The sequence below is a fragment of the Heterodontus francisci genome, chromosome 4, assembly GCF_036365525.1.
Source record: "Heterodontus francisci isolate sHetFra1 chromosome 4, sHetFra1.hap1, whole genome shotgun sequence".
NCBI classification, from domain to species: domain Eukaryota; kingdom Metazoa; phylum Chordata; class Chondrichthyes; order Heterodontiformes; family Heterodontidae; genus Heterodontus; species Heterodontus francisci.
In genome coordinates, this window is record NC_090374.1 from 36,956,659 (window position 1) to 36,981,308 (window position 24,650).

The following is a 24,650-nucleotide window of genomic DNA, read 5'->3' on the forward strand; positions in this document are numbered from 1 at the left end:
ATGGCAGGATCCCCAAAGACACATTGTACAGCGAGCTCGCCACTGGTATCAGACCCACCGGCCGTCCATGTCTCCGTTATAAAGACGTCTGCAAACGCGACATGAAATCGTGTGACATTGATCACAAGTCGTGGGAGTCAGTTGCCAGCATTCGCCAGAGCTGGCGGGCAGCCATAAAGACAGGGCTAAATTGTGGCGAGTCGAAGAGACTTAGTAGTTGGCAGGAAAAAAGACAGAGGCGCAAGGGGAGAGCCAACTGTGCAACAGCCCCAACAAACAAATTTCTCTGCAGCACCTGTGGAAGAGCCTGTCACTCCAGAATTGGCCTTTATAGCCACTCCAGGCGCTGCTTCACAAACCACTGACCACCTCCAGGCGCGTATCCATTGTCTCTCGAGATAAGGAGGCCCAAAGACACACAAGTATAAATAGGTGGTTTTTGCTCGGCACAGACTCGGTGGGCCGAAGGACCTGTTTCAGTGCTGTATCTCTAAATAAATAAATAAATCCCAAGGTTCATCATAAAAATATAATCAGACAAGAAGTGGGTTATAAGGAGAGGAGGGAAGTGGAGAGATTTAGGGATGAAATTCCAGAGCATGGGGCCTAGATGGCTGAAGGCACCAGTGATGGGGGGAAGGAAGTAGGGGACGCACAAGAGACCAATGTTGGGGATGATAAGGGGTCAGAAGCTCAAACCAGGATCAAATAGGGCACCAAGGTTGCTAACAGTCCAGTTCAACGTGAGACAGTGGCTGTGGAGGGGGATGTAATTGATGGGAATAATATGGAGTTTGTGGCAGAGATCAAAGGTAGTGGCGTGGGTCTTCCCAGTGTTTAACTGGAAGGAATTGTGTCTCATTCACAACTGGATATTGGACATGCAGTCTGACAACACAGAAGCAGTGGAGGGTCAAGCGAGATGGTGGAGGGGTGGAGCTGTGTGTTGTCAGCATGCATATGCAAGCTGACCCCATGCCTTTAGATGATGTTCATCTGGCCAATATTTAGCTCTCAGCGAGCTCCAGTAAAACAGATAATCTGGTCGTTGTCACATTGTTGTTTGTGAGATCCTGATGTGTGTAAATGGGCTGCAGGGTTTTCTATGTTGTAACAGTGACTACACTTGAAAAGTTCTTAATTGATGTAAAGCATTAGATGCCTGGAGGTCATTAAAGGTGCTATATAAAGGCCAATCTTTCTTATAATCTTTTTTACAAAACCATCTAAAGACTATTGAGTAGAAATGTTGCCATTGGCAATTAATTGATTAAGTATTTGAATTTGCAGATCTGAATCTGATAAGCATTCTTTCGTTCATTGTCTGCCTCAACAGCTTTTAAATCAGTGTTAATCACCTTAAGGGAGAAGAATGTTAATTTTAGCTGTAGGAGCGGCGATCATGTTTGTTCCAGGTTGCCTTGTGAATGGCAGTGTAACAGGAAGAGAGCCAGTGCAGGTTTCTTTGTTAAATATTTGAAATTGTTCACTTCAACTGTGTGCATGTTAATTCTGGCACCATTTTCACTCCATTACATCATGTGAATGATTCAGATGCCATGAAGAGCAGCTTAATGGAGCAGAACAATTACTGGATTATAACCTTATTTGTACGAACCAGTTACGAACCATGTAGGAATATGCAATTGGACACACAAAACTAGGGTCACATCTCTCACCCTCCCCTCCAAATGTTCTCCCTCTTCGGAAGGCACTGAACAATGCTGGGGTGCTGTTCCAAAGTTGTCACTTGCCCCCTCCCTCCCCTCAATGTCTCATCCAAGTGGCCAACCTTCATGAGGCAAGAGAGTGAACAGGCCATTCAACCAAGAGGAGAATTGCAGGCAAGGTGGATCCATTTCTCATCGAGCACTTGCCAGTACACTTGCCAGCGGCTAGCATTTGGGAGCAGGAGCCCTGGCTGATCAATCCCTCTCCCTAACAGACTATTGAGGTTAGTTACACTGCCAGCTGCCATGCGAGTTGACGTTCATTGACCTGAAACGCTAACATTTCTTCACAGATGCTGCTTTGAGCAACTGAATGTTTCCAGCATTTTCTTCTTTGAGATTTTTACAATCTTTTCTTTTGCCACTCTGTTGCATTACTTGGACCTTTTTTTTCTCCTTCAGTTGGTCACTTTGCCTTGACCCCCCCCCCCCCCCCGCCCCCGGCCCCGCATCACCTCTAGTTTGTGACTCCTACTGGGGTATGGCTCCATGTGTGCGCTACTTCCCCCCAACACCTCACCCAAGTGGTCATTCATCATGGGTGAACCTGAACAGTGAGGGTCAGGCTATTCAATCGTGGGGTTGTCACAGCTGAAGCTGATTCTGTGTTTCTCTGACTTTAGTATCAGTGGCCAGTCCCCCATTCCCCACCATGGTAACATAATGTAGCAGCCTGACTGAGATCATCTGAATCAGCACAGATCATTTTTTTAGAAATATATTCTCTCATGGGATATGAGCATCACTGGCAAGGCCAGAATTTATTGCCCATCCCTAATTGCCCTTGAGAAAGTGGTGGTGAGCTGCCTTCTTGAACTGCTGCAGGCCATCCGGAGTGATTACACCCACAGTGATGTTAGGAAGGGAGTTCCAGGTTTTTAACAAACCTTGTACCTGACAGCCCTATGCTGCTCACTTATACACTGCATGACGCATCTACCCACTGAGGATAAGGGGCAGGGTTAAAAGCAAACTACTGCGAATGCTGGAAATCTGAAATAAAAACAATAAATGCTGGAAACACTCAGCAGGTCTGGCAGCATCTGTGAAGAGAGAAGCAGAGTTAACGTTTCAGGTCAGTGACCCTTCTTCAGAACTGTTCTGAAATGAGTTCTGAAGAAGGATCACTGACCTGAAACGTTAACTCTGCTTCTCTCTCCACAGATGCTGCCAGACCTGCTGAGTATTTCCAGCATTTCTTGTTTTTATATAAGGGGCAGGGTTGCCTGGCATATCCACAGAATTGGGAAACTTGGATGATCTTTTGATGTAGACACCTGTCTGTCTTTTTTGAGACACAAGGTAGCAACTCCACTTGTGCAGTTTGCTGTTTCATCCATTGATGCAACTGATACCGAGTTATTTAGATGGCCTTATTTTACCAGAGAGTCCAAATCACCCACCTTTGCAGCATGGCTCTGTGCCAAGGGATTGACAGCTGCCTAGAAAGCACTGTGTGATTCCCCTGTGATTTTCTATTGGGAGCGTGACTCATGCATACGACTAGTTATGTAATATTTCAGCAGGCTGAGTGGCTCAGTCAGCCTCCCCCTTGGGAGCCTGCATTCTCCACAGAGCTTAGAAGCAGGTAGAGCTTTCCAAAGGGAGACTGACAGTTCTGAAGAGAAACCTTCAGGAAAGCAGCTACTTCTGCTGGGGACTGCATGCGCGTCCGTGTTGGGAATCACTAGACTTCGCTCTGATGGCCATTATGACTAAATAATCTGCCCAAGGTCGTTGCTATAGATGATCATTGGGTGAGGTACCAGGGGCCTGGCAACACCTGTGAAAATATACTCCAGTATGGTCACTGTCCAGAGGAGAGAGGGGCATAATGATGGTGATGGTGTCTTATCATCCTCTGTGATTATTCAGGGGTCAGCAGCTTATTTCCTGTCTGTCACTCCGTCTGAAGAAGAGCAACTTGACTGCTCGTGATTGCATGGATATAGACCTCAGTTACTCGAACAAACATCAGCTGCATTATTTGTACATTTCCTAACTCATGATGAATTATTCAGATCAGGGTCATTCTCCACTAACCAGGAATCAGCGTATCTGTCAGTAGGTGAGACTCTGAGCAAAGCTATATTCCTTTTGCGTTTACATGCCAATGCCATGGATGATTGGGATGCAGTCAAAAATCACTTGGTCTTTCTGTAGCTCAGGTCATGGGAAAGTGTTCACAAAAAGGGAGCCATGTCTAGAATTGTAAATGGGAGGGTGTCAGTCTGCAGAGAAAGTAAAGGCACCTGCAGCCTGCCCCCTCCCAACTATGGCCCACAAGCCATGCTGATCCAGCCTATGAAGCACAGGCAATTCTGTTTTCATTTACGTATTTACTTGCCACTTGCTGTTTTGCATTAATTGAATTGGCTTGGCTGTTTGGAAAGGGATCTTCGTAGCGCCATTGTCTTATTGGTGGATTAATCGTGAATCAAACATCCGAGGGCTATTAGTATCTGCAGATTTAGATAAGTGTAAGTTGAGGAGTTTTGCATTACAGTGTCAACTGTGGCTTAGTTGGGAGGGCTGTTGTCTCTGAGCTTCCAACTTTGTAGGATCAAGTTCCACTTCAGGCATTAAGCCCAAAAATTAAAGCTGATACTCCATTGCAATATTGAGGGAGTGGCTGCCTTTTAGATGTGATGTTAAACCAAGGCCCAGTCTGCACTCTCAGGTGGATATAAAAGATCCCATGGCACTGTTTCAAAGAGCAGGGGAGTTATCCCTGGTGTCCTAGCTGATATTTATCCCTCAATCAACACCACAAAATCTGATCATTATCACGTTGCTGTTTGTGGGAACTTGCTGTACGCAAATTGGCTGCTGTGTTTCATAGAATCGTTACAGTGCAGAAGGAGGCCATTCAGCCCATCAGCCCACCAGCTCTCTGAAAGAGCAACTCCCTCAGTTCCATTCCCCTGCCTTCTCCCCATAACCCTGCACATTCATCCTTTTTATATAACTGTCTAATTTCCTTTTGAATGCTTGAATTGAACCTGCCTCCACCATGTTCTCAGACAGCGCATTCCAGACCTTAACCACTCACTGCGTGAAAAAAGTTTTTCCTCATGTCACTTCTGCTTCTTTTACCAAATACTTTAAATCTGTGTCCTCTCATTCTCGATCCTTTCATGAGTGGGAACAGTTTCTCTCTATCTACCCTGTCCAGACCTCTCATTATTTTGAATACCTCTATCAAATCACCTCGCAGCCTTCTCTTCTCCAAGGAAAACAGTCCTAACTTCTCCAATCTATCTTCATAACTGAAATTCTTCATCCCTGGAACCATTCTTGTGAATCTTTTCTATACTCTCTCCAATGCCCTCATGTCTTTCCTCAAGTGCGGCGCCCAGAATTGGATGCAGTACTCCAGCTGAGGCCAAACTGGTGTCTTTAATGTAATATTACTTGTCCTTTGGTGTGTAACCTGTTATTAAGAATTACAGGAATACAAGTAATGTTCAAAATAAATGTGGGATATTATTATAATAGAACTGGAACATATGTAGTAACTGTATTAACTCTAGGAGCACTTCTAAACACGTCTTACTATGTCGCGCTCCACCAACAACTGGTCATGTGTGGTTCAACATCACTTCCTTTGATGTAGTCCCTAAGGTGGTCCATCCTTAAGGTCATCCCACTACATTTCCTACATTACAGCACTGACTGCACTTCAAAACATTGCTTTGAGATGTCCAGTGGTCTTGAGAAGTGCTAAATAAATGCAGGTACCTTTTTTTTCTTTTTTAAACCTTATACATTGCCCATGACACATGATGCTGCTAAGTGGCCCATAACGACACTTCTGGTCTGAACAATTGGGTGGGAATCACTTGATTTCCATGCATGCGTACAGCTTGGTAGCTCCATTGCTGATACTAAGCTAAAGGTATCAGCTGTGTCTCAGTTGGTAGCACTCTCACCTCTGAGTTGCAAGGTTGTGGGTTCATTTCCCATTCCAGAGACTTGAGTACAAAATCTAGGCCGACACTCCAATGCAGTACTGAAGGAGTGCTGCACTGCCGGAGATGTCATCTTACGAATGAGGCGTTAAACCAAGGCCCCATCTGCCCTCTCAGGTGGAAGTAAAGGATTGCATGGCACTATTTGAAAAAGAGCAAGGGAGTTCTCCCTCGTGTCCTGGCCAATACTTGTCCCTCACTAGAAAGCAGATGATCTGATCATTATCTCATTGCTGTTTGTAGGATCTCTCCATGCAAATTGGCTGCCGCATTTCCTACATTATAACAGTGACTTCTTTATTGGCTTTAAAGAGCTTGCAGGCATCCTGAGGTTGTGAAAGGTACTATATAAACACAAGTCTTTCTTTTAACTGATGAGGTGCACTGTATTACATTGTGACAGCTCCAAGCTGAGGCTGAATCTCAGATGGAAACCACCTATCAGCTCACCTGACTCCAGTACCAGCCTGGAGATGTCAGTGGTTTCAGACCATAACCCATTTACATGACAGCATTTTCCAGGGCAGAATACCTTCCTTGAAGTGGGTGCTTGTGTCAGTATTTCTCTGGAGTGCCATTTCCAGCAATTGATATGGAGGCTTTTCCAGCAATTGTTCTGAAGGCTGGGGCTAGCTTCAGTGCAGTAGGAGTTGGGTAGCAGAAATAGGTCCCATCGCAGTCCACAGCTGCGTATAACATGCCTACAAAGATCCCCCAGAGGCTCTGTGATGCTCATTTCTCAGGATCAATCCAACTCCTCACCACTGCAAGAAATAGCTACACTGCGATCAGAAAGTTTAAAAAGAAACACACACTGTTCAGGAAAAGGTCAGCAGAAAATTGATCATGGCTCACACAGCTGTGAATACGAATGATAATGGTGGCCTCAGATACTTCTTAGAATCTGGCCTACATGCGCTGAATTATAAATAAAACATAAGAAGCGCTTGCATTTATATAGTGCTTTTCATGACCACCGGACGTCTCAAAGTGCTTTACAACCAATGGAGTGCTTTTGAAGTGTAGAAAACGCAGAAGCCAAATTGCGCACAGCCAACTCTCACAAACAATAACCTGATAATAACCAGATAATCTGTTTTTGTCATATTGATTGAGGGATGAATATTGGCAGGACACTGGGGATAACTCCTGCTATTCTTCAAATTAGTGCCATGGGATCATTTAGATCTACAGAAACTGAACTGGAGTAGCCATATAAATATCGTGGCTACAAGAGCAGGTCAGAGGCTGGGAATCCTGTGTTGAGTAACTCACCTCCTGACTCCCCAAAGCCTGTCCACTATCTACAAGGCACAAGTCAGGAGTGTGATGGAATACTCTCCACTTGCCTGGATGGAGGCAGCTCCAACAACACTCAAGAAGCTCGACACCATCCAGAACAAAGCAGCCCGCTTGATTGGCACACCATACACAAACATACACTCCCTCCACCACCGATGCACAGTGGCAGCAGTGTGTACCATCTACAAGATGCACTGCAGCAACGCACCAAGGCTCCTTAGACAGCACCTTCCAAACCGGCGACCTCTACCACCTCGAAGGACAAGAGCAGCAGATGCATGGGAGCATCACCACCTGCAAGTTCCCATCCAAGTCACACACCATCCTGATTTGGAACTATATCGCCGTTCCTTCACTGTTGCTGGGTCAAAATCCTGGAACTCCCTTCCTAACAGCACTGTGGGTGTACCTACCTCAGATGGACTGCAGCGGTTCAAGAAGGCAGCTCACCACCACCTTCTCAAGGGCAATTAGGGATGGGCAATAAATGCTGGCGTAGCCAGTGATGCCCACATCCCATGAATGAATTAAAAAAAAAACTCAAGCAGGCAGATGGGCCCTCCATTTAATGTGTCATCCGAAAGACAGCAGCTGCGATAGTGCAGCACTCCCTCAATACTGCACTTGAGTTTCAGAATGAAAACACATAGCTACAGAATGCACAGCAGGTCGCACTGTCCCGGAAAAGAAAGATTGATGTTTCCGGTGTGACTCTTTGGACCTACTTCAAGTCTTATTGTGTCCGCTATGGCTCAGTTGGTATCACTCTTGCCTCTGAGTCAGACATTGTCTGTTCAAGTCCAACTCCAGAGACCTGGGCACAAAATCTAGGCTGACACTCCAATGTGGTACTGAGGGAGCGCTGCACTCTCTGAAGGTGCCGTCTTCCTGATGTAGACGTTAAACCAAGGCACTGTACCCTTTCAGGTAGACATAAAAAACTCCCATGATATCAGAGTAAGAGAGTTCTCCCTGCTGTCCTGGCCAATATTTATCCCTCAACCAACACCTAAAAACAGATTATCTTGTTGCAGTTTGTGGAATCTGGCTGCTGTGTTTCCTACATTACAGCAGTGACTACATTTCAAAAAATACTTCATTGGCTGTAAAGCACTTTGGAATGTCCTGAGGTCATTATAGGTGCTGTAGAAATGCAAGTCTATCTTGTTTAATGTGGCTGGCCTGCCGTGCATTTCCTGTGGAAATAATTGGTTTCTAATAACTTTTGACCTGCATTACTTGAAAGGGTGGAGAAGCAGATTCAGTCGTAACTTTCAAAAGGGAATTGGTTACATACTTGAAAAGGAGAAATTTGCAGGTCCATGGGGAAAGAGCAAGGGAGTGAGACTAATTGGATAGCTCTATCAAAGAGCCAGCACAGAGAAGATGGGCCGAATGACCACCTTCTTTGCTGCAAGACTATGATTCAGTCTTAAGAACTGGCAGAACAGTTGAGAGTGGGACCTTACGTGATGTTTAATGACTGGGAAGAAATGTTATAAGAATTAAGTAGAAGTTGGTGAAAACCAGTGTAGCATGAATAATGTAAATCACTTGTCAGCATCTCACTGTGGGTTAAACTACTGGTGGGTTTGTGTAGAGCATTTGCTCGGATCTTGATGAACATGTGTTTTACACCAGGGTAAAGCTACTGATTTGCCAAAAAATTATATAATGATGCTATAATATTTGAATTCAGTGATTCCATCCATTTTTCCGTGAAAACCGCACATCAGTGACCTTTCCTAGTCTCATGTCAAATGACTCATTAGGCATTGGTAGTAAGTGAATGATGTGTTAGCAGTTACATCCCAGATGTTCATCCCCTCCCCCTGACTCAAATGCATTGTCGCAGTTCACCATCCAACCAGAGAGGTGATCTGATGTTTTCAAAAGCAGTTTATTTACATTGAGGGAGTGCTGTGCTGATGGGGAATAAGGGGGAGCAGGGGGTTGAGGGGGGTTTGTCGGGTGCGGCAGGGAAGAGCAAATCTCTCACAATAATAATTACTCCAATCTTTGTTTAGGGATAAACTAAAAAGCAGGCTTATTTAAACAGGCCATTTGGATTAATGATAAGGTTGAGGTTTGGTGCTGGGAAAGCATTTAAGTGCGTCGTTCCTGTAGAGCACAATCATCAGATGTGATGCCTGACCTTGGTTTGGGTGGGAAAAGCCATTTGGTTACTTTATGACAGCTCAAAGCTCTCTTCTTTATCACAGGAGAGGGATTGTCAAACATTACTGATTGCAGTCTCCCTTGCAGCTTTCTTCCACTAACTTCTGCCTAATTGTCATTAATCAAGAGCTGACGAGAAGTCCTGACACCAGAATAGGGAGTTTTTAGGCCCCGTCTGGAAATCTATTACAGGTACTTAGCAAGTCACAAAGTGCCCTGTAATTTGTTTGTGGGGGTAGTTGTATGTGTCTGCGTGTCTGTATGGTGTGTGTCTCGCAGGGAACTTAGGTGGCCGGATGCTGCAAGAAAGATAAGTCCCTGTGGGTGTTGTGTGTATGTGTATGTTTTTTTTCCCTCTTGTTTACCTGCCTTCATTTCCTGAAGATGGTGGCTGGTGCTTCAAAGTGATTAGCTATCCTCTGCTATGAGTCTCCATTTCCTGCACCTGAGCTCAGAGAATTTCATCAGACTATTTGACCAGGGGGAGGGCATCACAGCCAAGTTTGACAGGTGCCAATCTTCCACTGTATAACCTCAACCGGGTGGCCATCCTTCATGTATGAACCATCACACTGAGTAATGGCAGGCTATTTGACTACAAGTGGCCTCACAATGTAGCCTGAACCTGGCACAATCCTTACCCACTGTGCGTACATACACACACATTTTCGCATGAGGCCACTGGATCATTGACTGTTTTTCTTTTTCTTAGCCCAGGGAACGTTGACAATGAAAGTGTCCTCTCCCCCCCCCACCATCCTCTTCTTCCCTGCCCCACTGCACAAGCCATGTAGGCTAGTTAAGCGTGGGGATTGGGCCTGGGATTTTTCAGAGGTATATGGCTCAGTACTGTGCTGTGTGCCAGAATTCAAACTGAGCTGTGAATGGATCTGTACAATCCACATGGCTATTTTTATCTTTTAAATGTGTATTTGAGGGGTGGAGCTGAGGAAGGGCGGAGCAGCATGGAAGAGTTGCTTCAGTTTGAGCAGAAGCATTAGGTGACAGCACTTAAGCCGAGCATTAGTCTATATTTTCCAATTAGCAGTGAAAACAGCAGAAGTATGTATCAGCAAAAATAGGAGCATTACCGTAAAATATTACTGAGCAACTAAGGGGGCTTGTTTATCTTAGGCAGCTGCACGGCCAGATATTTGGAGCTACTGATGAAGAAGGAATGATCTTGGTTTCCATAGACACCAATTATCAGGCTAGTAATTCATTCTGGCGTGATTTATTTTTTGATAGGTGCCAACACTAAGATCTGATTGTCTGAACGCGATCAATGTACTTTTCTCTGGGTGTTTGTGTGTTTGAAAGGATGATTGCTGTAGTGAGTGATTGAGTCAAGTGTCACAATAGCTGTAACCTCATCAAGCAACTGCAGCAATAGTGACAGAGCAGGCCTGGCCAGTTGATTGGTGTGGTTGAAGTTTCTGTTGCTCGGCACAGCAGCTTGGGTGTGAAAACATGCCCACTCCACACTTTCAGAAATAACAGTAAACGGAAGAAATAGGAGCAGATGTAGGCCATATGGTCCCTCGAGCCTGATCAGCCATTCAATAAGATCATGGCTGAACTTCTATATCATGTTTAGAACACAAGGCTGGTCTGTCCTCAACTGGAAAATAGGAGCGGGTTTGCAGTTCTGACCAAGGGTCCCTTCCTGAAATGTTAAAATGTCTTTTTTTCTTTTACTTGTTACATCTTGCTCCTGTATTTTCTGTTGTTGTTTTGGATTATCATCATTCTCCATATTTTTGTGTATTGCTTAGGAATTGCTGTTTGCAACTAGAGCACATGGATGTTTTAATGAGCTTGGGTCTGAAGTCTCTGTCTGGTGTTTTAACTGAGGCACTAGTCTGAATGAACTTGCTGACGGCTCTGATATTGCCAACATTCATTTCCAGACCCGTATCTTTTCAGAAATTGCACTCTTGAAAATCTTCATTTTCATCTTCAGTTGTCACTGCTTTGTTCCCAAGACAAAAATTTCCAATGGCGTTGCCCATTTGAAGTCACTGGACCCACTTGCAACACGCAGGCAGTATCTACTCCCCTGCTGCTTCAGTTAGTAAATGTACCACAGCTGATAGGAGACAGACTGCACAGCTGCATTGTCCTCAGTCTACTGTAAATTCTAAAATGATGGTGGTCCTGGAAGACTAGCAACAAGACGCACCTGTTTCTCCTCATGAGTTTAATTTCTCACACTCGTTGTGAGTGTGCTCACAATATCAGTTAATCTTCCATTAGCCAGTCCTGACTGACATAGCTATTGCTTTATGGAGGTAATTTAAAAATAAAACAATTCTTACAAGTGCCTATGTAAACAAATACAGAGAGAGAATCTATCTGAATGTAGTGGCTCATGTAACCGGAGGAGTTTCATTAACTCTGTATGTAAGTATTAAAGTCAGCAGCTATGCTGCCATTGCAGGGGTTGTTGGTATCACTAAATGTCTCCTCTCTCCCTGTTGACTGTTGGGATTAATGTAGGATTAGTATAAATGGGTGGTTGATGGTCGGCACAGACTTGGTGGGCTGAAGGGCCTGTTTCAGTGCTGTATCTCTGTATGACTCTATGACTGCTGTGCTGATTTCCAACTCCTTCTGGATTCTTCTTTGCCTCTGCTCGTAATAATTCTTTGTGTCCCTTACATTGCTGTTGTGCTATTAATGTTACTTTAATGCATGTGTGAAAATGTGGCAGAAGTAGCTCTTCAAGGAGTAAAGGCCCCTTCTTGTCAGCAGCTAAACAAGCGCTCTCAGCCTGTAGTTCAGTCTGCTCCTTTGCAGTTGTTGGGTCCACTTTGTACACTTGTCACTCTGGGTCTCAAATCTTTTAAGCTGCATGTTGGTAAGTGTTACGACCAAGTAGGAAAAGTGTTTCGGGGTCCCTCTCAGCTTTCACCTGGTCTTACTGTAACAGGATTTCATTTTAAACCCACCGTATTTTTAGCTCCCCCTTGGTGAATCCTTGTTCACCACTTTCCAATTATAAGGCAAAGAAACCAGCACAGCCAGGTTTTCTTAGGTTTAGAGAAGAAAGATTTAAATTTTATTAAACTTAAATTCTAATTCGGTTAACACCTATGGATACACGACGCGCCCATGCTAGCATGCATACGCAATACACACATGCAGATACAGGCAGAAAAGAGCAGAAGAAAAAAATAGTGAAAATTTTGAGGCAATATCTGAAGAGTTTTTGTTGCAGTTCTTCGAACTCACTGTAGAGTCCTTGATTCTCGGTAGTCCTTGCTTTTTCTTGGGGCCCAGTATTCTTCTTAAACCTTGCTCGCTGTAGGAGACGTTTCTCTCTTGTAGTTCATGTGTCTTCAGTGGATTCAGAGGCTTGTGAGAAAGAGATGGGAGCAGACAGGAGCGATCTTCACAGTCCCGGAGCAAACAGACACTCTCTGAGTTCAAACTTTTTGTACAATTTAGAAAAACCCAGGTTGCCAAGCATGTTAGTCATGTGATTAACTGGTCTGACCACGTCTTGGCTCTGTGGATTGTATCATCTTAGCAGGGCCTGGAATGCGCTTCCCCACCCCCTCACTGTCCAGTGATCCACATTCATTGTGGGTTGAATGTGTCAGGGAATGGTCCTTTGTCTACACAAGCTCTGTCTGTTAATATGCAAATGTCTTTTCCAGCCATAGCTGATCTGTTTAACAAGTCCTTTCTTCACTCCAGTAACAGTGTAAAATCAATGTTCATGACAAAAGTAATGTGTCTCATGCTTTGCAGGTGGGGGCCTAGCATGACAGTAGGAGTATGCTTTAAGGCAGTAACTCACTGAGGCATTCTGATACATACTTGTCAACTGACACAATTTCATTTCCCCTGACATTCTTCATTCTTCATCCTTGTCACAAGTCCTGCCCCGTTATGTCCCAATAGGGTGTGACAATTCACTGCTGTGTTTGTGGAGGGTGTGACAATTCACTGCTGTGTTTGTGGGCGTTTATTGTCTCCCTCTGACTTCCATCATGATAACCTTGATAACCCTCTTTCCTTGCCTAGTACAATCCTGCTCCATTCATTTCTTGTCCTGACCTCCATCATAAATCTGCCTGGTCTCATCTCCCACTCCTCCCCTTCCAAACAAATCTTAGGAAGTTAGGCAGAAAGTATAATAAGCAGCAAGGTGAAAAGAAAGAAAGAACTTGCTCAGGATGTGAGTCAATGACGCATTTTTGAACTGTAGTTACTGTTGTGATGTAGGAAATGCAGCAGCTAATCTGCACGGCAAGGTCCCGTAGACAGCAACATCATGACGACCAGATAATCTGTTTTTGAGTGAGGGATAAATATTGGCCAGAAAACCGGGGAGAACTCCGCTTCTGTTCTTAAAATAGTGCTGTGGGATCTTTTATGTCTACCTGAGAGAGCAGACCGGCCCTCGGTTAAATATCTCATCTGAAAGATGGCACCTCTGACAGTGAGGCAGTCTCTCAGTACTGCATTGAGGAAAATGTTAGCCGAGATTTAAACCCACAGTCTTCTAACTCAGAGGTGGGAGTGCAACCACTGAGCCATAACAGACACCAGGTAAAGGCTTTGTCACCAGAATCAGAGCCACCTCAAAGATCACTCTTAAACAAATGTCTTGCTCCTAATGTTACATTCAAAACTAAAAGAACTGGTCCTGACTGTGGCAAAATAACTTGGAGGAGTCAGTGAGTCTGACTGAAAAGGAACTAGATTAACCTCAATAGCTTTGGCCACTTAAATTCACCTCTGCCACGACGACGTGTTCAATAATTCTTCCAAGCATGTTCTCCAAGTGATACTACCATCATTCAGTATTGGAACAAAAATGTTTTTGGAACACAAAAAAAAAATCATAGCTAGAACCCAAAAAAGTCAGGATGCAACAGTGTTATGTGGGCTTCGTAATCGATATGTCTGTCTGTACCTGTGCTGCCAGCCTTTGTTTACACTGACTTTTATAAATTGACAGAAAAGGCATCACAAGTTTATTAAAACATCCCTGTGTGCAAGCCTGAATATTGCGGTGTTTGTGTTTGGAATTGCTGTTGTTAAGTGTTTGCCTGTGCAGTCTGTGCTCTTGTTGGTGCTGCCGAGGGGATCCTGTTTCTCTAAGTGCTGTGTGTGTATAAGGATTTGGGCACTGCTCCAGGACATCCTCTGGGGGACGAGATCTGCCCAGCCTGAGACTCACTCTTGCTTGGCGTCAGTCAGTGCCCTTTTATTGTATCCATCTTCAGTTAATGATCTGCAGAGTTAGAGTACAAGATTTTTAAAGTAAACACTTCATTATAAATGAAATGGAATTGTTATTGCTGCTTATTAAGAGCTAGGTTTTATATTAGAGTACATGCCTTCCAGAAGAGCGTTTTCTTATTTGCTATCTTTCTCCCCAGCCCCTAAATCTACCTTCCGTCCTTCTCAAAGGCACTGGCCTAGGATTTCTGATCGTAATTCTGATGGTAACCCATTCATTTTAATGGCTTACTATCAGGGTTACGTCTGGACAACCTCAGCCATTGACTCTCTTTGGGGTTCTAATTCCACAGATGATTGCGGCCCTCCCATACCTTGCTGAGTAGCTATTCATCATGTGTGATCATTTGACAAGAAGGTTAGCCAACTTGGGAGGACTGTGGCTAAGGCATATCCTGTCTTCTTCATATACGCGTGCACACATATGTTCTTCCCAACAAGTTATTGATAATCCATTAGAAGGGGAGAGACTGTTACTTATTTTTCATGTCCTGAGCCCAGGGTTGTCAAAGCAAATTCTAGACCACTTCTGCCATCTGGGTCAGATCAGCTAACTCAACCCAGACAGTGGATCAAATGTCGGGCCTTCCTGGTATCACTTAGATTGATTAGAGGTTTTCAAAATGATGAATGGTTTTGCTAGAGTGAGTAGAGAATGTATTTTCTCTGGTTGTCATCAATTTAAAATTAATAAAATGGAATGCTTTTCTTATAAGCTGTGAAGGAGGCAGAGACCATTGCCTCTTTTAAGGGAAAATTGGACATACTTTTGAAGCAGAGGATGACACAATGGAGAGAAAGCAGAGTAGCGGATTTAGTTTTTGAATGCTGTAGCAAAGAACTAGCACAGGCAGGATGGGTCAAATGGCCCCTTTCTTTGCTATAAACCTCTACAGTTCTCTCCCACATGTTAAGTTTCATTTACTTGCTGAGTGACTGTGAGGAGCAGAGTTTAGCATTGCTTAATAAAGGGTTGAAATGAAATTTCAATAAATGTTAAAGCAAATGATCTGAATCTTGACTAACAGTCAAAAAAAATCCACTCACCTAAAAATATGAAGATCCTTGATATTTTTAAAATCTCAGTCTTTAACTGTTACAGAAGCCTGCTTCTGTTTCAAGATTCAAAGTTCATTTGGAAAACCGCAGAGGAATCATTGACTATTTCTGAATTCATCCAATTTTGGAAAAAGGTTTGAGGCTCTGTATGGCATTGATCCTTTGCAATTAAAAAATTGTATAAAATTAATATGAGACATTACAGCTTCTGAGGATATTTTGTTCAATTCTGACTCAATTGAAGGATCACACTTAATCCATTTGTTCACCAAGCTTCCTGGCATGTGAAATGCAGTAAGAAATGTGCCTATTGGCACTGGCTTGGCCAGTATACTGCCATAACATTGGGCTAGCTTTATGTGTTCTGCTGCTGCTGGGCTTCTATTGATGTAGTGCATTATTGCCCTTGTAGAGCAGCAGCAAATATTTGATTCCAGATAAATGCATGAAGTATCTGACAAGTACCTGTTTGACAACACTCTCTACACTGGATATAGTGCCTGCCAGCACGTCTCACCCAGACACATAATCAGCAGTGTAAAATTATCTGTGTCAGGTCAGTGTTTGTCTTGTGTGTGTTATAACTGAGTTGCTGCATTGATGTTTCAGTGCTCTGTGGTACGAAAATTTGCCAAGTGGCTGTTATCTGGCATTTTTAGAAATTCTGTTTATAGAATATGTCCTGGCAAACAAGCTTGTTGTGCCTTTGGCTGAAAATCTGCTGCAGTTCTCAAATGGTCAATGATGGTAGAATCCTCGAAATTTCAGCCCCTCTTGCTTGTGCTGGTGTAGCTTCACATCATCATAGAGTCAGAGAGTTATTCACAGCACTGAAGGAAGCCTCTCCGTGGAGCAATCCAGTCAGTCCCACTCCCCCTGCCCCTCCTTTGATCTCCATAACCCTGCAGGTTTATTTCCTTTAAGTGGCCATTCAATTTTCTTTTGAAATCATTGATTGCTTCCACTTCCACCACCCTCGTGGGCAGCGGGTTCCAGGTCATTACCACTCGCTGTGTAAAAAAAGTTCTTCCTCACATTCCCCCTACATCTCTTGCCCAAAATCTTCAATCTGTGCCCCCTAGTCCTTGAACCATTGGTTAATGGGAACAGTTTTTCCTTGACTAACCTATCTATTCTGTCATAATCTTGTACACCTCTGTCAAATTCCCCTCGATGTTCTTTGCTCCAAAGACAACCCCAGCTTCTCCAACTGAACCTTGGAACTAAAATCCCCCATCCCTGGAACCATTCTGGTAAATCTCCTGTGCACTCTCACAAGGACTCTCAAATCCTTCCTTAAGTGTGATGACCAGAAATGGACGCAATATTCCAGTAGGGCCCTAATCAAAGCTTAATAAAGGTTCAGCATAACCTAGAGTATTGTGTACAATTTTGGTCTACTCATCTAAGGAATGATATACTTTCCATAGAAGGCGTGCAACAGAGGGATTGACTGTCTGATGAAGAGAGATTAAGGAAACTGGGCCTGTATTCTCTAGAGTTTCGAAGAATGAGAGGGGATCTCATTGAAATTTACAAAATTTTTACAGTGCGTGACAGGGTGGATGTAGATAGGATGTTTCCACTGGCTGGTCTCAGAATAAGAGATAAGCCATTTAACACTGAGTTGAGGAGGAATTTCTTCACGCAGAGGGTGGTGAGTCTTTAGAATTCTCTATCCCAGAGGGCTGTGGAAGCTCAATCATTGAGCATGTTCAAGACAGAAATTGACAGATGTCTAGATATTGATGACATCAAGGGATATGAGGATAGCGTGGGAAAGTGGCACTGAGATAGATAATCAGCCATGATCTAATTGAATGGTGGAGCAGGCTCAATGGGCTATATGGCCTACTCCTGCTCCTATGTTCCCTGCTTTTGTACTCAATGCCTGTATTTATGAAGCCCAAGATCCCATATGCTTTGCTAACCACTCTGTCAACATGTCCTGGCAACTTCAAAGATCAATGCACATGCACCCCCAGGTCTCTCTGTTCCTGCACACTCTTTAGAACTGTGCCATTAAGTATATATTGCCTCTCCCTATTCCAACTGCCAAAATATTTATTCCAATCCAATTTCCCTTCTCATTTCTCGTTTCTTCTTTAAATGCTCTATCTAATTCCCTCTCAGGCATATGATTGACTTTATTTCAATAGCAAAAACTCCATATTCTAATAACTCGTCGAGTAACAATATTTCTTGGAGCCTCTCCTTGATTGGATGCCTTAACAACATATTGAAGCACTTTACACTGCTTCTTTTCACTTCTGAGTTATTTCTTCACTTCTTTGCCTCAAGTTATAGCTTCACATTCACTCTATTCTCCATCTGTAGGATAAGACAACCACTTGTGACATCTGCAACAGGGAGACAGATACCAGTAATGCTGCTCTTTAGTACCTCCAAGAGGTGTCAACCAAAGTACAATGCAAAGTTTGTCCTCTCAACCTCCTCTACATACAGCCTTAGTTCTCCAAAAACAAGGCAGTGAAAAACCATCAAGCTCACCCCTGCAGAAAACATGAGTAAGAATAATAGCTGAAAAAAAGGAACATAAAAAGAACGTTCGAACTAACAACGCAATTAGTTTTGACACTTTAGCCACCTTTTCACCAAATCCCCCTCTCAAGAAATAACGAATCACTTCATGTAGCCATCTTTACTCTTCATTTCAGTGGGCCATGTAAAGGTGAGAGAAGGGTGGAAATTGGAAGCAAAGTTGATAAAGTTTTTCAGTTCGGGGCGGCAGCAGGAAACGGCACCGATACAGTCATCAATGTACGGGGAGATTGTAGAGGTGTTCAAAGTTATGAAGTAAATAAAGAGAACCTGTTACCTATAGCTTATGGATCGATAACCAAAGAGCACACTTTTAAGGTGATTGGCAAAAGAACCAGAGATGACATGAGGAAGAGCTTTATTACACAGTGAGTGATTAGGATTTGGAATGTACTGCCTGATAGGGTGGTGGATACAGACTCAATAGCAGCCTTCAGAAGGGAATTGATTCACTGTTTGAAGGAGAAAAAAATTGCAGCGATATGGGAAAGTGCAGGGGTGTGGGACTAACTGGATTTTCTTCGATAGAGCCGGTTCTTACTCGGTAGACTGAATGGTCAACTTCTGTGCTGTACTATTCCATGATTCCATGATAATCAAAATCAATGTTGGTGTTCTTACCAAAAATGTTGGTGTTTTTACTTTGCCTTATCACCTCAGCCTCTGCAAGGTGAACCTTTGCAGATTATCTGAGTCAAGTGCACAGCCCAAGGACATAAGACTACATGAAAATTAAATTCAAAAAGCAGACAAGGCCATGAGGCGATGACATGGAAATTCTGCTCCAGATTATTTTTTGTGGTATTTTTACAAGTGCTTGGTTTCGGAATGATTGCTTATAGTATTCATGGAGCATGATTCATGTTTAAACTATGGGGTTCATTTTGGATTTGTGTGAGACTGTAAAATCGGTGATAGTGAATTGACAGCCCGTTTTACATCTCCTTTATATCTCTCCTGATTTTTATTTCCTTTGCCTTGCATGGTTTTACAGCTTTACAGTAACACACAAAGTCAAAGTGACCACCCCGCCGTGTGTCTTCTGACTTTTGTCTCTCAGAGGGGTTAAATACCACAACTTAAAACCAGGGTGATATTCCCCATGTTGGGCTTTTTGAAAAAGAATTATCTTGTATAAGCTAGAGTAAATTTGTACAATTGCTGGATTTTTTCTAAAGTGCTTGAAGCGTCTGAAATTTATATTGAAAGAAGCACCACCATGCCGCTGGAGAAATTGAACTGAAGTTAATATTTCTCAGAAGATAGATGTATGCGCTTTGGGACTTCAGATTCTTTCTTGAAGTGGCTCCAATCTTAAGGTGAAGAGAGAGAGAATAAAAAAGGAGGGAGGAGAAATGTACTGTGCAGATTGAAATGACGAAGTGCCGGTGTGCCATTGTGGCTGGGTTGGAGCAGGCTGAAGGCAGTGTTAATTATTTGCGAGCTCCCGTGATAGCACAGCAGGGTTCCATCCCTCAATGAAGCTGCTGAATTGACAGTTTTGGTTGCTGCTCCGGTCGCTGTGAGGGAAGTGTCGGAAGAAGTTGTAACCCCAAATCAGGAACATCTGGAAACTGTGCTGGCATAATCAACAGGGATATCTGCAGTTTGTTTCTGTCAGGTTTTTTTTTTGCCCCAAAAAAAAGCACTGTTACTGAAACAAAAACTTGAAAGTTCATAGCTTCACATACAGTAGCTGTGATCACGTGCTTCAGACCATATCATGCTGCAGTGGAAAATCTCTTGGTAGCAGAGTAATTCTGCTTGCCAGTCGACTTGGCCATTCTTCAGCCTTTCTGTTATTGCCTGCGTTTTACTTTTTAAGCAGAAGAAGCAAATTATGGGAATATCCTCTCAAGGATCTGCAGCCGGGAAGCTTTTGAACAGGAGACAGTGCAGGAATCTTCTCGCAACACGATGAATTTCTGCTCCTGTGCTTCTCGGCAACAAAAGCATGATTTCAGGAGCTAAATCCCCGGCCAGTAAATTCTCAGGTAATTATAAGAAAGAATCATATCAGAGCAGGAGCTGATTGTGTCTGGTTAGAGTTATGATTTCCGGAATCAAAAGGGAGCTTTGGGTTCTGTGTTGTAGCTTGCACAAAGAGTTTAGTGGATGTTTGATGCGATGTTAGGTTACCAGATTCCCAACCTTAAATGTTATCTCTTTCTATCCATTCTTTAGGTGATGAAGTGGCCATGCTTTTACCTTGTCATGTAAAGGAATTGTGTATTCATGGCCTCAGCCTCCTCACATTTATACATTGTCATCTTATTACAGACTATAATCAGACTTGAAATAGTACCTGTATTAATAGTGTCTTCTCATTCCGTATGTCAAATTGTTCAGACTCGAGCAATTATGAGAATCCAGCCTCCCTTTTATTTGCTGAAAATAAAGAAAGGTCTGAATGTAAATACTATGCCTTATTCAGCGTAAAAATTTCAAACTGCTTTATTTATTCATTGTAGTCACTGAATTTTAATTCTGTCATTCTATTAGTGCTGAACTAGCACTGAACAATGTTTTTGAATAATAATCGGAAGGACTATCTCAGAGAATGTCCATAGCTGGCTTTGGGAGGAAGCAATTTTTCCTTTCACTTGTTTAACCCTCTGTGGACAGATGTGTGGATAGTGCAGCTAGAAATGAGCATTTGGAAGCCGGTGCAGTTAGTTGCTCTGCTCCTTCCCAGGAATTCTGGATGCTCCACTCAATCCTGAGAGCTATCTGCAAAGTAATAAGAACTGGAGTCTCAATAGTGTTGGCAGTCATGATTCAGAGCTCTCTGGTTGGTGACACATGGGTCAGGTCAGTAATTTGATCCTGTCCAGCTGAGCGACAGAATCTGCAAGGTTACATTGAGATCACACCATCCTGCTCCAAGCTGGATGCAATTATCTAGTGTGAAAGGACTTGCACTCTACTTCTGAGAAGTGCTGAAATGTTTGTGTGCATTTAAATACATAAAATGTGCGTGGGTCTGGACATATTTATGCCCTTGCAGTAAGTATATTGTGATTATATTTTGGAAAGGGAAAATAATTCTGCTATCTTTGATGGATTGCTGCCACATGCAAGTGATCTGATGTGGCATTGATGCAGTCAATCGGTCACTTCATGGCACATATGCCCGTCCACACCAAGCAGCACCTAGTTCTACCCATTTAGAGGTAACTTGACAGCTCATCGGATAGCTTCAAATGCTCACAGGTCTCTGGAGACGCCCATCATGGCACTGATGAAAGCCATTGATGATAGGAGAACTGTATCTGCCTTCAATGGGACTCCTTAAATATAAAAGCTGCAGCAAAGGCCCTGCAAGTATTGAGTCCTTAGCTCATTAGGATTCTGCCTGGTATGAGGAAATACCAAGTTAAATCAGGGATATTTCTGTAATAACAGAGAAGATTAAGTGGTGATTCGATTGCAGTATTTTACAATTCTGAAGGTACAGGACGGAGCAAATAAAAACGTTGATTGAGCAGTCGAGAATGGGGGTCATAGATATACAATTAAATGTAAGAGATTTAGGACAAAGAGTGGAGAAACGTTTTTATACAGGGGGTTGTGAGGCTGTGGAAGGCAGTACTGAAGTTAGTGATTGAAGCAGAGACTTTTAAGAATAGATTTAGATAGGTTGAAAGAAACAAGAGTAAAAGCATCTGGGAATCAGGCGGTGACAATGGAATGAAGACTTGCTCATGGGAAGGATAAACACCAACATGGACTAGTTGGGCTGAACAGCCTGTAATTTCTGTGTAATACTCTGGTGTTGACCTGTGTCCACTTAAAGGTTGGAGCATTACAATTGGCCACAACAACCTCTGGGTTAGGGAATAAAATTAGACGAGCTCCCATTCCCAATCCCCATCCAGCGGCCCTTTATGGAGAAGCACATGGGCAGCAGGTGAGGAGAGGATCTCACACGGCAGGTGGTGCTCTCCACAGTCACATAGCCTTCTGACACTTGCTGCCGAGACTCGCACAAGAAAAATGTCAAAGTAGCGAGTGGTGACTGCAACCCGTGGAGCTGTACTCAGTGAGCGAGTCAACACCTTCAGGGGAGGCGAGAAAGTTGAGGGAAAGATAAATTCAAGAATGTGGTCTAGATTTACATTAACAAAATGTATTAATCCCCTGATTTGTTGTTCAGCCTCTGCGCGCAATATAACAGGAATAAATGTAACTATTATAGTATAATAAAATTACCTCAGAGCTTTGAGTTGCAGCTGCTGCTATGGGGAACATGTGAACATGTCTATTCGTGTCTCTAGTCACAAGTAGGTATTGCAGTGCAATGTGATCTGTTTTATGTTGGTACTCCTCAGGGTGCTGCAAGTGTTCTACATGCTCTGCAGTCTTTAACATTTCCCCTGAATCCTGTATTGAGAAGATGTACCGTATGGGACTGTTGAAGCTGGGGAGCTTTCTCAATGTGCAGTGACTCATTCACATCTGGACTGTAAAGGCTTCAGTGGTAAAGAATATCCCAAAAAAGAGCAGTATAGAGGTGCTTCTGAGCAGATTTTTTGTTGTTAATAGTGCTCCTGATTTGGTTAAGCAAGAAAGGGATCTAATAGTGGAGGCTGAGCACTGTACCATAACATATTGATTTAAACTTTCCCGATGAGATCTGTTTTGGTTACTTTTGGAGCAACTCAAAGATAAGATAGTTCGGATTCATTTTGATTCACATGGACTTGGAATGGTCAGTCTATCCACAAAATAAAATAATGACTTTCATGAGAAAACAGATGATATATCCCATCAACAACATGCTGTGTTATTATCTGTCATCAGTGAGCCTCAACTTTCAAAGGGGATAGCTGTCTGTGCCACGCAGTGGCAGCTGAATGCACAAAAAAAGAGAAAAACTTGCATTTATATAACACCTTTCATGATCACAGGACATCTCAAAGTGCTTTACAGCCAATGGAGTACTTTTTTGAAGTGTAGTCACTGTTGTAATGTAGGGAACACAGCAGCTAATTTGCACACAGCAAGCTCCCAGCAATGTGATAATGGCCAGATAACCTGTTTTGTGATGTTGAGTGGGAGCTAAATATTGACCAGGACACGAGGGATAAATCTCCTACTTTTCTTGGAAATGGCACCATGAGGATCCTTTGCATCCAGCTGAGGGGACAGAAAGGACCTTGGTTTAACATCTCATCTGAAAGACGGCACCTCCAACAATGCGGCAATCCCTCCGTACTGCACCAGAGTGTCAGCTTGATTTTTGTGCTCAAATCCCAGAGTGGGACATGAAACCACAACCTTCTGACTTAGAGGTGAGAGTGCTACCCACTGAACTACAGCTGACACATGAGGACCTGTATTTGGAACATTTTGAAAGCAATCAATTTTTCTGCATCAACTGGTGGTTAGCAAATGATTCCTTCGATGAACTAGCAGCTTGCTAATATTCTTTATATGGTTCAATAGTTTTTGGCTGCTCCTTCAGCCATTTAAAGGGCTTTTTATTTGGGGGTGGGTTTTAACGCAGTTCTTGCTGTTGGAGCTTTTTCAGCAGGTTTGATCTTGCTGCTTATGTGTTTCTTTTCTTGCTATCAGTGATTAAGCAGTCTGTAAGTGAATTATGCCTTGTGTCGAACGAAAGGTGTACTCTCCTACTCTGAACAGTCTCCGTGTGGCCGTGAATGACAGCAAATGGTAGCAGTAGCAGTGGGAATATTTTTCAGTTACCTCAAAAGAGGTCGTCAGGGGAATAGCAGACAAATTCTGACAATATATTCGTCAGGATTAGGAAGAGTCAGGAGGGAAGATTGCCTGCTCTGTGGTCTCTTTCAGGAGTGAGGCAATAGGTTTTAATAGTCTCTGTGAATGATGTTTTTTATGTTAAAAATGCTATATGATGCAAGGTTCTGTTGTTGATCCAAATGGTTCTTTGTCTGATAGTTATGTTTGTGTCTGTTATGCCAATGTGCTTTGTTGAATGATAATTTTCTTTAATCCACTGACTGGAGATCTGAATTAATTTTTTTAAGACATTTTTAAAAGACCAGCTAAAAGGATGACTTTGCTGGCAGCTTAAGATGGCTACCTAATTTGTAACACTGTATCCTCCACTGCAATGCTTGTGAGGAGGGAGATAGAATGTCTGCTCATGCCCCAGCAAGAACCAGGACCCAGGAAGTTTAAAGGAACTACCTGTTCTTTTTAGCAAGAGAGAGATACTGCTAACTGCTATGTTTGAATGACTGCGTGACTGTCATGTGACAAGCCTCGCCCCATCTGTGGTTTTAAGCTTGTGTCTTTCTGCAGCAGAGAGAGGAGAAGCAACTGGACTCCGACACGTGCAGACCCAAGTGGAGGACTCTCTCTCTCTCTCTCCATTCCAGCTTGAAAGCTTTCAGATCCTGCCTGTTGACTGACCACCTCTTCATACTCCAGCTACAGTCAGAAACCCTGTTGGAGGAAATCATCTGCTGTCTCCAAGAGATCCACTGAACCAGTCATCGATCTCTTCAAACTAAAAACCTCAGGACTACTGAATTCAACTAGAAGTCAGCCAAATCACCAAAAGCCACAGACTGTTTACCCCTTTTTTCTATGGAGTCTGACTCAA

The 24,650-nt window shown here is 43.2% G+C and overlaps 1 protein-coding gene across 12 annotated transcripts in view; it reads left to right on the forward strand.

The window, feature by feature from the left end:
• LOC137368959 (teneurin-3) overlaps nt 1-24,650 on the forward strand; it is an 891,767-nt gene that overhangs the window by 491,699 nt on the left and 375,418 nt on the right. For 2 of the 12 annotated variants that reach the window (XM_068029341.1, XM_068029348.1), the window contains exon 1: nt 19,561-20,052. The exons of the other annotated variants lie outside the window; for them this stretch is intronic. In XM_068029341.1, the coding sequence (XP_067885442.1) occupies nt 20,013-20,052 (40 nt within the window). In that variant the 5' untranslated portion in view covers nt 19,561-20,012. Of the gene's footprint in view, nt 1-19,560; nt 20,053-24,650 lie in introns of those variants that run through there. 12 annotated transcript variants of the gene reach the window in all.